Raw genomic sequence first — 15,224 nt, 5'->3', positions numbered from 1 at the left:
TTTGTAGAGCAGTTTTAGGTTCACAGCAAAACTGAGGGGAAGGTGCACATGTGCACAGCGTCCCCCATTATCAGCATCCCAGAGTGGTATGTTTGTTACAATTGATGACCCTACATTGACATCATTATCACCACAAATCCATAGTTTACATTAGGGATTCCTCTTGGTGTTACACATCCTATGGGTTTGGACAAATGTATACTGACATGTTTCATCATTATAGTATCATACAGAGTATAAACTCATTTTTTAGAATCCAACAACCTTATTAAACTTTTATTTATTTAATTGCGATCATATGCCTGGGGATTCTTGGTTATTTTGGTGTGTTCTAGAAAGGAAAGGAGATTACTAGGTTAGCACAATACACTGTCTTGAAAGTGGAAGCCCCAGTGTGCTGTTTAAAACTTAGCATGTTAGAATCTTAGAGTTGATGTCGCCTTAAAGATCAAATCAAAAACAACAACAACAGCAACAACAAAGGAACACAAGGAAACTTAGGGAAGTGATGGACACGCCTGTTGCCCTGATTGTGGTGATTGTATCACGGATGTTTGTCTACTTTCAGTCATCAAATTGTGCACATTAATATATTCAGTTCTTTATATTATCAATTATACCTCAATAAAGCTATTAAAAAGCTATATGAACAGTTTAGATATACATTATCTCTTGTGGGCAGCACTCTTGTCCATCCAACCTAGGCTAGATAGATTAAGAGCTGGAAGCAAATTCATGTCACGTTAAAATTTAAAATATTGACACACATATATATATATACATACACAGTGTTTGTTTAGAGTGTGCATGTAGGCACTTAATAAACGGGGAATTGAAATTTCACTCAACTTTTTGTTTAGTTAGTATTGTGGAATGACAAAAAACGTTAAGTCTTGTAATAGCAGTTCTCTTTATTAGTAGGCTGAAAGATACTTTCAAGGAACATTTATAGTTTCTCTAATTCTTTTTCCCTGTGTATGACTGTTCTAATTATATTTATTGAAATGTGATTTGTTGCCTGTTTCATCTAAAAATGTTAAGCTTCTATGTTATGTCTTCTTAACTTCGTTGTTCCAGTAATTCATTTTTATTGTATTTTACAAATGCACCCATCCGTAAATTATTAGGGGAAAAAAGGGTCCTCACAGCAGATAGTTTGAGAAGCACAACTCTAGCAGACAGGTTAACAAGCTCCAGCCTGCCTCTGTTTCTCTAAATGAAGTTGGATTGGAACACAGTCACATCCATTTGTTTAACAACTGCCTATGCTTCCTTTCACCCTACAGCAATAAAGTTGGGTAGTTTTGGCACAGACCATATGACCCTCCAAGCCTAAAATATTTACTGTCTGGTCCTTTGCAAAGAAAGCCTGCAGATCCCTGCTCAAGACGGCTGACTGTAATCTGTTGGGAAGACCTCTCTATTTCCCTCCCCCAATCATTCAGTAAGCAGAGATGGCACTGGGGCTCAGGACCCTTAAGATGATTAAACGTTCCTACCTGCAGACAGAGGGCAAGAAGAAACGAAGTTTAGAAACTGATTAGATATTACCTTTGGTAGGAAATGAAGGGCTTGTAAACCCCTTTAAACTGTCTCTTTTTCTTAGTTTCCAAAAATTCCTGTCTGATTTTGATTAAAAAGAATCAAAGTATGGTATGCCCTGATAGGGGAAAAAGCACTAATTCTGGAAGACGCAAAAGAATCCCCAATCCAGATACATACCAAGTATTCTAACTACAGGAGTGAGTGAGCATATGTGTGTGTGTGTGTGTGTGTGTGTGTCTGTGTCTGTGTGTGTGTAGCAGAGAGAAAGGATCTCCTGCTATAATTTTAATCTCACTGCACTTTCAATACTTTTAAACAATGATTTCCTGTATAGATTTCAAGAAGCAACAATCAAACCAGTAGGCATTATCGTTTTGGTTTGATATCCTTTGGATTTTACTTGCTACTTGGAATCTAATAAAAATATGTTAAATGTATAATGGTTCTCTAATTCAATATCCATGGTTCAATTATTTTAAAATAAAATTATTTTTTGAAAAACTTGAAAAAAATCAAGTCCAGTGGTTTTCAGTCAGGATTGTGTATGAGTGTCACCTGTGGAGCCTTTGATCCATGTCACACATACAGAATCAGAATTTTCAGAACTAGGGTCCAGAGATAGTATTTTATTTAAGTTCCACAGGTGATTCTCATGCCCACTAGTGGTTACGAACCATAATCTAGTCCAACTGTCTCATTTTAGAGATGAGAAAACGGAGGCTTGAGGAGCTCACACAAAATACTCTTATCTTCCTGATTCTCCAAATCTTAGATATCTTTCCACAGCAAGGCCCTGTAAACAGCACTGTGCAGAGAGGCATGAACAGACAGGGATTAGGCTAAATATCCAGAAGATGGGCCAGATTGAGTTTGAAATTCTCATTGCAGGTAACCAGAATTTGATAACCATTTTCCTGGTGATTAACAGTAGAGAGTATTTGTTTTAAATAGTTTATCATTACGGCAAAATCTAAAAATCTTACCTTTGCTTAGCAATTTGACTTGTAAACTAGAGAAAATTTGGTGCTTTGTCATTTATTTAGCAAGCGTTCCTCCAAATAGACCAACTCCTTCGGACTTGGCTATCGTCATGTATACCAGTGGTTCTACTGGTCGACCTAAGGGAGTGATGATGCATCATAGCAATCTGATAGCTGGAATGACAGGCCAGTGTGAGAGAATTCCTGGACTGGGGTAAGAGAGAATTATTCAACTTTCTTCTTAGAAATCAGAGCTCATGTTTGGCATTCTCTAGTCTGTATTAAAACGCTAAGGTCATTGATGTTTCTAAGTTACAGTGTCTTTGTAAGAATGGCTAAAATGTTTCTCTTACTTTGTTTTAGACCAAAGGACACATATATTGGCTACCTGCCTTTGGCTCATGTACTAGAACTGACAGCAGAGATATCTTGTTTTACCTATGGTTGTAGGATTGGATATTCTTCTCCACTTACTCTCTCTGACCAGGTGACAAGCTTTTCAGTATATTGGCATGACCATATTAAGTTACAGTGTTTGGCTGAGGATAGATTACTAAAACATGAGATATTTTAATTCAGCTAAAACTTTCTCCTTGGCTGCAAAAGTATGCAGCTGCAGTAAATAACCTTGAGGATTTGTTAGCATTGCTTTATCTACATATTTTAAAGTTATTTTGAGACAAATAATTACTTCCATTGTCTTCAGTATTCTATCAACCAAAATGTTATCAAATTAGTATTTCTGTATGATGTTAGTTGATGTTCATAGTGGTGACTTTGAGATGTGGCTTTGCCTTTTGGCTAATCAAAGAAAGTTAAAATTATCTTCAGGCTTGTTTTACTGCTTTATCTACCTTAGTTGAAGTTTTTTGCTTTTTGTTTTTGTTTTTGTTTGAAAATGGATGGTCTGTGCTATGTGTGATATGTTATTAATAAAAATGCTCAGTTTACCAAAATATTCCATTTTCTTTTATCCTGGATCAGAGTTTCTCCTCTAAGAAAGGCTGAAATGTGCTAGAAGAAATAATCTACATCATAAAGCACTAATGCACTCATACCTCAGACTTGTAGGTTATGTTAGTTGGCACAGATAACTCACAGAGCAGTAGAGATCAAATTCCGTGTGTAAATGTCTGTCTTTGCCCTAAATGTAGGGCCAGACACTATCAAACTCTTAGAGGAAAACATAGGCAGAACACTCTATGACATAAATCACAGCAAGATCCTTTTTGACCCACCTCCTAGAGAAATGGAAATAAAAACAAAAATAAACAAATGGGACCTAATGAAACTTCAAAGCTTTTGCACAGCAAAGGAAACCATAAACAAGACCAAAAGACAACCCTCAGAATGGGAGAAAATATTTGCAGATGAAGCAACTGACAAAGGATCAATCTCCAAAATTTACAAGCAGCTCATACAGCTCAATAGCAAAGAAACAAACAACCCAATCCAAAAATGGGCAGAAGACCTAAATAGACATTTCTCCAAAGAAGATATACAGATTGCTAACAAACACGTGAAAGAATGCTCAACATCATTAATCATTAGAGAAATGCAAATCAAAACTACAATGAGATGTCATCTCACACCGGTCAGAATGGCCATCATCAAAAAATCTACAAACAACAAATGCTGGAGAAGGTGTGGAGAAAAGGGAACCCTCTTGCACTGTTGGTGGGAATGTAAATTGATACAGCCACTATGGAGAACAGTATGGAGGTTCCTTAAAAAACTAAAAATAGAACTACCATACGACCCAGCAATCCCACCAATGGGCATATATCCTGAGAAAACCATAATTCAAAAGGAGTCATGTACCACAATATTCATTGCAGCTCTATCTACAATAGCCAGGACATGGAAGCAACCTAAGTGTCCATCAACAGATGAATGGATAAAGAAGATGTGCCACATATATACAATGGAATATTACTCAGCCATAAAAAGAAACGAAATTGAGTTATTTGTAGTGAGGTGGATGGACCTAGAGTCTGTCATACAGAGTGAAGTCAGAAGGAGAAAAACAAATACCGTATGCTAACACATATACATGGAATCTAAAAAAAAAAAAATGGCCATGAAGAACCTAGGGGCAAGATGGGAATAAAGACGCAGACCTACTAGAGAATGGACTTGAGGATACGGGGAGGGGGAAGGGTAAGCTGTGACAAAGTGAGAGAGTGGCATGGACATATATACACTACCAAATGTAAAATAGATAGCTAGTGGGAAGCATCTACATAGCACAGGGACATCAGCTCGGTGCTTTGTGACCACCTAGAGGGGTGGGATAGGGAGGGTGGGAGGGAGAAGCAAGAGGGAAGAGATATGGGGATATATGTATATGTATAACTGATTCACTTTGTTATAAAGCAGAAACGAATACAACATTGTAAAGCAATTATACTCCAATAAAGATGTTAAAAAAAAATGTCTGTCTTTGCTCTTGTTAATACTTGAATTATAACGTTTTCTGCTGAAGGTTTCTTTCCTTGATCCTATTTACTTTTTCTTTACTCTAGTCCAGCAAAATTAAAAAGGGAAGCAAAGGAGACTGTACTGTACTGAAGCCTTCGCTCATGGCAGCTGTCCCGGTGAGTACAGAATGTCTATGTCATTCACTGCCTGCACTTGGACTTTTAAAAAAGTAACACTCTTAGGTATTTTTCTACATTTTAAAATAATTTTACTTTGGGGAAATTATGGCAAAACGTGTGTCTTAAAATCTTAGCTAAGCACTGGGAAAAGATGAAATGGCAAACTTCTGAAGTGTATGCCTGTTAGGGTTTGCCAATTCTTGAAAATTAAGTGATGAAACTGACCTAGCTCAAATTACCTAGTCTGAGAATTGGTCATAATATTTTAAAGGTAGAATACACTCTAAAGATCATTTTGTTTAATCACTTGATTCAAAAATGAGGCAACCTAGGCCATCCTAGAGAACTGGGGCAGTGTATCCAAGGTTGCAGAGCTGGTTCATGGCAGAGCTGATTCTAGAATCCAAGCCTCCTGACCCTTATGGTGGCTAAGAAAGACTAAGGAAACTGTCATTTGAGAGAACTCCCAGACAAAAAAGTTGAATTCTAGATATTCAAAATCCTTATGTGAAATATTGCCTTTTATAAAAATAAGATGTTACATTTTATAGCCTTATAATGATAAATTATGAGATATTTAACGCAGTGTTTCTAACTTGTATAATCCAATATATTCTAGCGCTTTAGGCTTCGGAAACTCCAGTGTGAGTATCACTACTGCTTGTATCATGATCAGACTTTACATCTTATCCCAGTATCTTTCAAAGAATTGTTTTTGCACACGGAAAGCCTGCGATTATGCAATGAAGTGTTCAGTCCAATTTTTTCTAAGAATTACAGATGGAAGATAAATTTTTTTTTAGCTTCTAATTACAAAATTACCAAATAACCAAAGAATTAGAACAGATCAGAGTAGCAGTTGCTTTTTTGTTTAGAGGTGCTGTAGAATTTAGCAAGTTTACAAACTAAAAGGAGAGGCTTCTGATTAAAAGCATAATAAAATGCTAATAATAGGTAGCATAGTACTTAAGTATGTTCTAGACACTGTGCTAAAGTGCTTTAGATGGATCATCTCACTTAATCCCCCCTAAGACTCTGCTAGGTGGGTCCTGTTATCCCCATTTTATAAAGAAAAAAAAACTTGCCAAAGGTCACAGAGCCCATAGGTGGTCATTAAAGCTTGAACTCTTTTATCAGTCTGATCGCAGAGACTTCTCAACCACTATGGCTGTCTATTTAGGATTGTCTTTGTTGTTTTGTTTTGGGAAACAGTGTGTTGGGTTTATTACCCAGGAGTTCCTAGGAAACAGTATCGGAGAACATAATTAGGGAGGGGGAAGGGCCGAGGAGTCTAGGAAGTAATGTCTGAATTTAGGCCTGAAAGATAAACAGGAGTTAGCTGATATGCTATGTATCCTTTAATTACCCATTGTTCATTCTTCTTGACTTTGTGTCTTGGGAGGCTAATTTCTGTGGATGAATTACCGGGAGGACTTGCTTGCCTTCTGATTTCTGGTGGGGCTTAGCCACTTGTTGGCACTCATGAAAGTTCAGAGGGCAGGGAGAGAGGTCTGCATACTTACTGCCTTTGCCTCTCCCTGCTGGGCTGTGAATTTTGGCACTTGTTGCCAGGTGCTCATTGGACAGTCTCTTCCCTGTTGGCTCTAACCAGGTCTTTCCCATGGTTACCATCCTCTAGAAGGTTCCAGTAATACTTCTCTCCTCTTATTTCTTCAGGCCTAGGGATAGTCAATGGCCTCCTATGTTGCTAGTGCATTGATGCTTCACCAAACCTTATTGGCTCCCTTAGCTTCTCCCACTCGTCTGTAAATAAGGCTTTCAAAAATCTTATTATTGAGAATTGTTTTGGATAGATTCTATTTTCTGAGTTTGTTTCTTTCCTGAGTCAGAATAAAAGATCCATTTAGTACTGTAATGGTCACATGTTCACAGTGTGAGAATTCAGAGTAAATTGCTGCTGATAAGCAGTGACTCCACTGAACGTCATGTAATGTTAGGTTGAGGTAAAGGGTGACTGAATGTGCTAACAATAAACCCTGCCAACTTGTTGCAAATGTGTTGTGGTCCTTACTCATTAAGCCCTTTCTGTGCCTGTGATTGGTATATAGCGTTGGAAGGAGCGGTGGAAGTGGTTCTCACACATCTGTCTCACTCCCATATGCTCTCTTCCACCCAACATACTTTTTGAAAAAAAATGACATACACATGATTTATTGGTAGGGTACACATGGTACAATTTATTTATTTCCTTTGGGGGTGATTTTTTAAATTGAAATATAGTTGATGTATAATATTATATTAGTTTCAGGTTTACAACATGATTTGACATTTGCAAACCGTACACTTTTTTTTTAACATCTTTATTGGAGTATAATTGCTTCACAATGTTGTGTTAGTTTCTCCTGTATAACAAAGTGAATCAGCTATACGTATACATATATCTCCATATCCCCTCCCTCTTGCATCTCCCTCCCACCCTCCCTATCCCACCCCTCCAGGTGGTCACAAAGCACCAAGCTGATCTCCCTGTGCTATGCGGCTGCTTCCCACTAGCTATCTGTTTTACATTTGGTAGTGTATATAGGTCCATACCACTCTCTCACTTCGTCCCAGCTTACCCTTCCCCCTCCCTGTGTCCTCAAGTCCATTCTCTATGTCTGCGTCTTTATTCCTGTCCTGCCCCTAGGTTCTTCATAACCATTTTTTTTTTTAGATTCCATGTGTATGTGTTAGCATACGGTGTTTGTTTTTCTCTTTCTGACTTGCTTCACTCTGTATGACAGACTCTAGGTCCATCCACCTCACTACAAATAACTCAATTTCATTTCTTTTTATGGCTGAGTAATATTCCATCGTATATATGTACCAAATCTTCTTTGTCCATTCATCTGTCGATGGACACTTAGGTTGCTTCCATGTCCTGGCTACTGTAAATAGAGCTGCAATGAACACTGTGGTACATGACTCTTTTTGAATTATGGTTTTCTCAGGGTATATGCCCAGTAGTGGGATTGCTGGGTCATATGGTAGTTCTATTTTTAGTTTTTTAAGGAACCTCCACACTGTTCTCCATAGTGGCTGTATCAATTTACATTCCCACCAATAGTGCAAGAGGGTTCCCTTTTCTCCAAACCCTCTCCAGCATTTATTGTTTGTAGATTTTTTGATGATGGCCATTCTGACCGGTGTGAGGTGATACCTCATTGTGGTTTTGATTTGCATTTCTCTAATGATTAGTGATGTTGAGCATCCTTTCATGTGTTTGTTGGCAATCTGTATATCTTCTTTGGAGAAATGTCTATTTAGGTCTTCTGCCCATTTTTGGATTGGGTTGTTTGTTTCTTTGATATTGAGCTGCATGAGCTGCTTGTAAATTTTGGAGATTAATCCTTTGTCAGTTGCTTCATTTGCAAATATTTTCTCCCATTCTGAGGGCTGTCTTTTGGTCTTGTTTATGGTTTCCTTTGCTGTGCAAAAGCTTTTACGTTTCATTAGGTCGCATTTGTTTATTTTTGTTTTTATTTCCATTTCTCTAGGAGGTGGGTCAAAAAGGATTTTGCTGTGATTTATGTCATAGAGTGTTCTGCCTGTGTTTTCCTCTAAGAGTTTTATAGCGTCTGGCTTTACATTTAGGTCTTTAATCCATTTTGAGTTTATTTTTGTGTATGGTGTTAGGGAGTGTTCTAATTTCATTCTTTTACATGTAGCTGTCCAGTTTTCCCAGTACCACTTATTGAAGAGGCTGTCTTTTCTCCATTGTATAGTCTTGCCTCTTTTATCAAAAATAAGGTGACCATACGTGCATGGGTTTATTTCTGGGCTTTCTATCCTGTTCCATTGATCTATATTTCTGTTTTTGTGCCAGTACCATACTCTCTTGATTACTGTAGCCTTGTAGTGTAGTCTGAAGTCTGGGAGCCTGATTCCTCCAGCTCCGTTTTTCTTTCTCAAGATTCCTTTGGCTATTCGGGGTCTTTTGTGTTTCCATAAAAATTGTGAAATTTTTTGTTCTAGTTCTGTGAAAAATGCCAGTAGTAGTTTAATAGGGATTGCATTGAATCTGTAGATTGCTTTGGGTAGTAGAGTCATTTTCACAATGTTGATTCTTCCAATCCAAGAACATGGCATATCTCTCCATCTGTTTGTATCATCTTTGATTTCTTACATCAGTGTCTTATAGTTTTCTGAGTACAGGTCTTTTACCTCCTTAGGTAGGCTTATTCCTAGGTATTTTATTCTTTTTGTTGCAATCGTAAAATGGGAGTGTTTCCTTAATTTCTCTTTCAGATTTTTCACCATTAGTGTATAGGAATGCAAGAGATTTCTGTGCATTAATTTTATATCCTGCTACTTTACCAAATTCGTTGATTAGCTCTAGTAGTTTTCTGGTAGCATGTTTAGGATTCTCTATGTATAGTATCATGTCATCTGCAAACAGTGACAGCTTTACTTCTTCTTTTCCAATTTGGATTCCTTTTATTTCTTTTTCTTCTCTGATTGCTGTGGCTAAAACTTCCAAAACTATGTTGAATAACAGTGGTGAGAGTGGGCACCCTTGTCTTGTTCCTGATCTTAGAGGCAATGGTTTCAGTTTTTCACCATTGAGAAGGATGTTGGCTGTGGGTTTGTGATATATGGCCTTTATTATGTTGAGGTAGGTTCCCTCTATGCCTGCTTTCTGGAGGGTTTTTATCATAAATGGGTGTTGAATTTTGTCGAAAGCTTTCTCTGCATCTATTGAGTTGATCATATGGTTTTTCTTCTTCAGTTTCTTAATGTGGTGCATCACATTGATTTATTTGTGTATATTGAAGAATCCTTGCATTCCTGGGATAAACCCCACTTGATCATGGTGTATGATCCTTTTAATGTGCTGTTGGATCGTTTGCTAGTATTTTGTTGAGGAGTTTTGCATCTATGTTCATCAGTGATATTGGCCTGTAGGTTTCTTTCTTTGTGACATCTTTGTCTGGTTTCCATACACTTTTTAAAGCAGGATAGTTATAGGATGTTGAAATCATTTTAGGGAACTTCTGGGATTTCTCAGTCACAGATATAAACAAAGATTTCAGTTATCCAACAGTGATACCTTTTGTGGAAATGTAGAAAACAACATTGTACCATGCACCCCCCCAGCTGTACTGACATATAATTGATACATAGCATTGTGTCAGTTTAAGGTGTACAGTGTGATGATTTGATATACATATGTATTGTGGAATGATTACCACAGTAATGTTAATCAACACATTTATCACCTCACATAGTTACTATTTGTGTGTTTATGATGAGAACATTTAAGATCTATTGTTTTACCAACTTTCAAGTATACAATACAGTCTTGTTAACTGTAGTCACCATGCTGTACATTAGATCTCTAGACTTATTCACCTGGAAGTTTGTACCCTTTGACCAACATCTCCCCATTTCCCCCGCCCCCTAGACCCGGACAACCACCAATTTACTCTCTGTTGCTATGAATTCAGCTTTTTTAGGTTTCGCATGTAAGTGAGATCACATAGTATTTGTCTTTTTCTGTCTGACTTATTTCACTTAGCATAATGCAAGGGCTGGTTCTGCTGTCCTCATTTGTGAATGACTCTGTTCTAATATTGAAAGAGCCATCCATAGAGTTATTCATTATAGCACAACTGAATTTACATTAATTGCTATTTTAAATATTTAAAACTAGGTGTTTATAAATAGGTGTGCTTTATGCAATAACTCTTGTTAATTTGTGCTAAGTAATGCCAAGAAAACATCATTTAGTGATAGTTGGGGCTTTTATTGGTTTGTTTGGGTTTTTTTTGTTTTCTGTTTTGCATGTATTAGCTTGGGAGTCAGTATATCCCAAACCTAGTCCTACTTCTAATTTTCCAAGGAGCTGTGAACAAGAATCCTATTTTTTTTGTTGTTATCTTAGCTTCTATTAAAATGGAATAGACATGCCTAAATTGTAGGGACATAAGAATTTTAAGAAACTGTAAAACTCTCTGCCAGGCTGTAAGAGTCACAAGGTAGTAGTAAGAAAAACATCAGGATTAGATTCAACATAGTTGGATGTTTTAGTGCTATTTGAGAATAAGTGAATATATTTGAAGAAAAGAATTAAAAAAAATTATCTTTATGTGATAGGTGAATGAACTATTTATTCTCCAGTCAATGTTTAAAAAATTTTAGATAAACTTAGTGTGTAGAACTGAAGAAACCCCTATACTTGTCCTTAGTGTTTTTGAAATAGTGAACAAGTTAGTGAAATTAATCCTACAATATAATAAATATTTCCATTCTACTAAAGACTTTTACCTAAGATATTGTAAATAAGGTATTTTCGACTAAGACTGTCTCAGTGTTGGTGTAGTTCTTTTCAGATTATTTAATATGTTGCTTGCCTTTTAGGAAATCATGGATAGAATTTATAAGAATGTTATGAGCAAAGTCCAAGAGATGAATTATATCCAGAAAACTCTGTTCAAGATAGGGTATGATTACAAATTGGAACAGATCAAAAAGGGGTATGATGCACCGCTTTGCAATCTGTAAGTATATCTCATAGACTCTGTAGTTTGAGCCTTTAAATCTTTTTGTGTTTTTACATCTGGAAGATGAGTAAGTAACTGACAAGTTAATTTAGTTTGAGCATCACCACCATGATCATAACGTTGTATTTCTCTTTTATTCACTTCTAAGCCTCATTGCTTGTATAGCAAGCAGAGGACCTTGAACTCTGATCTTGGCAAATTAACAAATGTTAATAATTGAGTACATATTTAAGATTTAATTATAATATTTGGTCTCATGAAGAAAAACTAGAGTAGACTTTTGTGTCAAGACAGTTGAGTTTAAAAAATGCCATTTCTAACTCAAAAAAGTGATTTTCAAGATTTATTTGGCGTGAAGGTTTCTGATTTATTGTATTCATAAAATAGCATATTAAGTGTATGAATATAACGGTTATTTTAAATGTGGTGCTGGGGAGTTGAGATGGGGAAGCATTTTTCATTGGAAGGGAAATAAGATAGATGACTAAATGTTCCAAAGGTAACTTTACATTTTTTCCTTTGACATCATCCTTTTCTTTCATTTACTGTGTGTCAAAGTAGTTTCCTGACACCATACATTTTTCTTTTTGCCTTTTTAAGAGTTTTTCTGGCATTTTTTTCAATGTGTTACTAGTTGTTGCTTTGTTCACCTCTCATTATCACAGTGGTCCTGAAATATAGGTGTTCAACCAACGTTGAGAAATCTTTTCCAGAGCCTATGAATTAGTGTGTCACCAAGAATAATCTGTGCATATATTAAAATCATTTATCACCCCTTTTATCAAGGATACTGTTTAAAAAGGTGAAGGCTTTGCTAGGAGGGAATGTCCGTATGATGCTGTCTGGTGGAGCACCCCTGTCTCCGCAGACACAACGATTCATGAATGTCTGCTTCTGCTGCCCGGTTGGTCAGGGTTATGGACTGACAGAATCGTGTGGTGCTGGCACAGTTACTGAAGGTAAGCATTTTTAATGTGGCAAATAATTATGTTAATTGCTACTGGTAAGGCCAATTTGCATTGCCTTTGGGAACCATGGTAACTTTATACCTCTTAAGTAATATCAGATTCAATGAAAATCTACATATTTTAGTTTTAGAAACTTGTAGTTGAGTCATGTGTACCCTTTATTTTTAAGCCTCGTAAATACTTAGGACACATTGTCAGTCCTGAAAGTTCTGTCACCCTGGTCTTGTAATCTTCTTTCTCTAAATGATCACTTCCTCGGAGAACTGCACTCTTGGAATAAGGTATCACTTTTGTGCTCCCTCTCAAATCTGTATTCCTGCCCTGACTTCTTGTTTGCTTTCTGTTGTTTTCAACAGCCTATAGCAGGGTTTCTCAACTTCAGCACTGCTGAAATTTTGAACCAGATAATTCTTTATTGCTGTGAGCTCTCCTGCACATTGTAGGATGTTTAGCCACTAGATAGCTGCCAGATAATATGACAATGAATTATATCTTTAGATGTTACCAAATATCCCTTAAGGGGCAAATCACCCTAGGTTGTGAAACAATGGGGTATAGTAATTTTTTTACTATCTCACTTTCACTTTAAACTTATGTCCAAAGTCAATGCCATTATCCAAAACCATCTTTCCATTGCCAAATTGTTTGACAGTGTTATTACCATCCTTAAAATCATTCAGGGCATTAGCTTTGAAGTCATTTGATTGTTTATTTTTAATATCTTTAACTTTCACCAGATCTTCCCACTTTTTCATTGGATTGCTCCCTCCACTGCCTGCCACCTTTGGCATCTAACCTTTTATTACTTCACACTGCCCTGTGGTAACAGCCTTTCAGCTGCTGTGTCTGCCTCTATTATATTACTTCTGATTCATCCTCTATTCTTCTGTTAGACACATCCACCTCAAACACTGCTTCATACCTGGTGAACGTAGCTTTCAAGATGTCTCTAACCTGGCACCATTGTACCTCTTCATCATTATTTGCCACCTGTGTACACACCAGGATTCTTGTTTCCAAACAGGCCAATCTTCTTACTCTCTCTTGTATTTTCTGTTCCCTTCTCTTGCAATGCCCTTTTTGCCATCTGGTCACAGCCATCTTCTCATGTGCAACTCTTCAATTAAGTGTTTCCCAGACATTTCATCTTACATTGATCTTTCTAGTCTCCAAGGTGCTATTGTTCTCACCATCAGTACCATGCAATTTAGTATTTAAAAGTGCTCTAAATTATTTCACTTGCTTTTCTCTCCAGGTAGTTTGTTTGTAAGCTCATTGAGGGCAGTGTCTCCTTACCTTTAATGTGTTTTCCTCACAATGTTTAATATAATGCTAGGTACATAATAGGTTGTCCATAAATACTTGATTACTGCAAGCAATAATCACAAACTACAAAAGGATAATATCATCATCATCATCATGTTGGATAATAGCTGCTAACATTTATTGAACACTTTGGTTTTTGCCAAGAAGTGTTAAGCACTGTCCACGAATCATCTCATTTAACCCTCACAGCATATCCCTATATGAAATGGGTTCTGTTATTATCCCCTTTTATATAGATGAGGAAATGGAGGTTTAGAGAAGTTAAGTAACTTGTCCAATTTATACATCCAGTCAGTGAGTTGTAGAGGAGGACTTCCAATCAAAATCTGTCTTACCAGAATCCTATGTAGGTAATGGTGGAGCCAGCTCTCCTCCCTTAACAGATTTTTATACTTGATTATCCGAAATGTAGCCATGAGAAGCCAAAATGATGTACCAACATTGAAATCAATTGCACTGTTAAAATGAAGCTGAAGGGACTTCCCTGGCGGTCCAGTGGTTAAGACTCCATGCTTCCACTGCAGGGGGCACGGGTTCGATCCCTGGTCAGGGAACTAAGATCCCGCACATTGTGCGGTGCGGCCAAAAATAAATAAATTTAAAAAAATGAAGCTGAATTATTGAAAAATGGTCACGCTTTGCATTCCTCTCACCATGGCCTCTTCTTTTGTCATCTTTCAGAATCTGGCTCCAACTTTAATATTCCTGTAATCACATTAGGGGGAGTCTGAAATGTGTTACACTAATTAATATCTTTGTTGCTCTTTCCCTTATAGTTACTGACTATACTACGGGCAGAGTTGGAGCCCCTCTTATTTGCTGTGAAATTAAGCTAAAAGACTGGCAGGAAGGTAAGCATTTTATGACAAGCTCTAGTGTTTCTAGATATGCTAAAAACTACCACGAGCCTCTAGACTTCCATTTTTAAAAAGCATTAGGTTGTCTGCGGTAGCAAGCGAGTCTTTGCTGTTGCTTGTTCCCTGTGCTTTCTTTTTCTTCAGTAACATTGTTAGGTTCCCAAGAGGAAAGGGAAATCTCTAGAATCTAGGCATGATGATTCTGAACTTGGGAATACTCGATGGTAAAGAGGAAAAAATTCTTAGCAGGGCATTCCCTGGATTTGGAGAAGGATGTATATCCTATCTTTTGAAGCTAGATTTTGCTAGTGAGTAGGTTTGGGCTGGGAAATGAAACCCCATATTTTCAGGGGATAGAGTGACTAATCACACACACACACACCCCCCAACTTCTTAGCGCTTGACCCCAGCAAACATTTTTTTTTTAAAGAGAGTTAACTTTTAT

General features: G+C 37.1%; 1 protein-coding gene across 7 annotated transcripts in view; it reads left to right on the top strand.

The window, feature by feature from the left end:
• The window catches only part of ACSL4 (acyl-CoA synthetase long chain family member 4), a 76,729-nt gene that overhangs the window by 43,525 nt on the left and 17,980 nt on the right, over positions 1-15,224 (top strand). For all 7 annotated transcript variants that reach the window (XM_036839424.1, XM_036839423.1, XM_036839429.1 and 4 more), the window contains 6 exons: positions 2,589-2,739; positions 2,889-3,012; positions 5,051-5,122; positions 11,486-11,625; positions 12,415-12,587; positions 14,699-14,773. In XM_036839424.1, coding sequence (XP_036695319.1) covers positions 2,589-2,739; positions 2,889-3,012; positions 5,051-5,122; positions 11,486-11,625; positions 12,415-12,587; positions 14,699-14,773 — 735 coding nt within the window. The remainder of the gene's footprint in view (positions 1-2,588; positions 2,740-2,888; positions 3,013-5,050; positions 5,123-11,485; positions 11,626-12,414; positions 12,588-14,698; positions 14,774-15,224) is intronic.

The sequence above is a fragment of the Balaenoptera musculus genome, chromosome X (assembly GCF_009873245.2).
Source record: "Balaenoptera musculus isolate JJ_BM4_2016_0621 chromosome X, mBalMus1.pri.v3, whole genome shotgun sequence".
In the NCBI taxonomy this organism is placed as follows: domain Eukaryota; kingdom Metazoa; phylum Chordata; class Mammalia; order Artiodactyla; family Balaenopteridae; genus Balaenoptera; species Balaenoptera musculus.
Note: the sequence above shows the minus strand (reverse complement) of the source record. Positions and strands in the feature narration are given on the sequence as shown.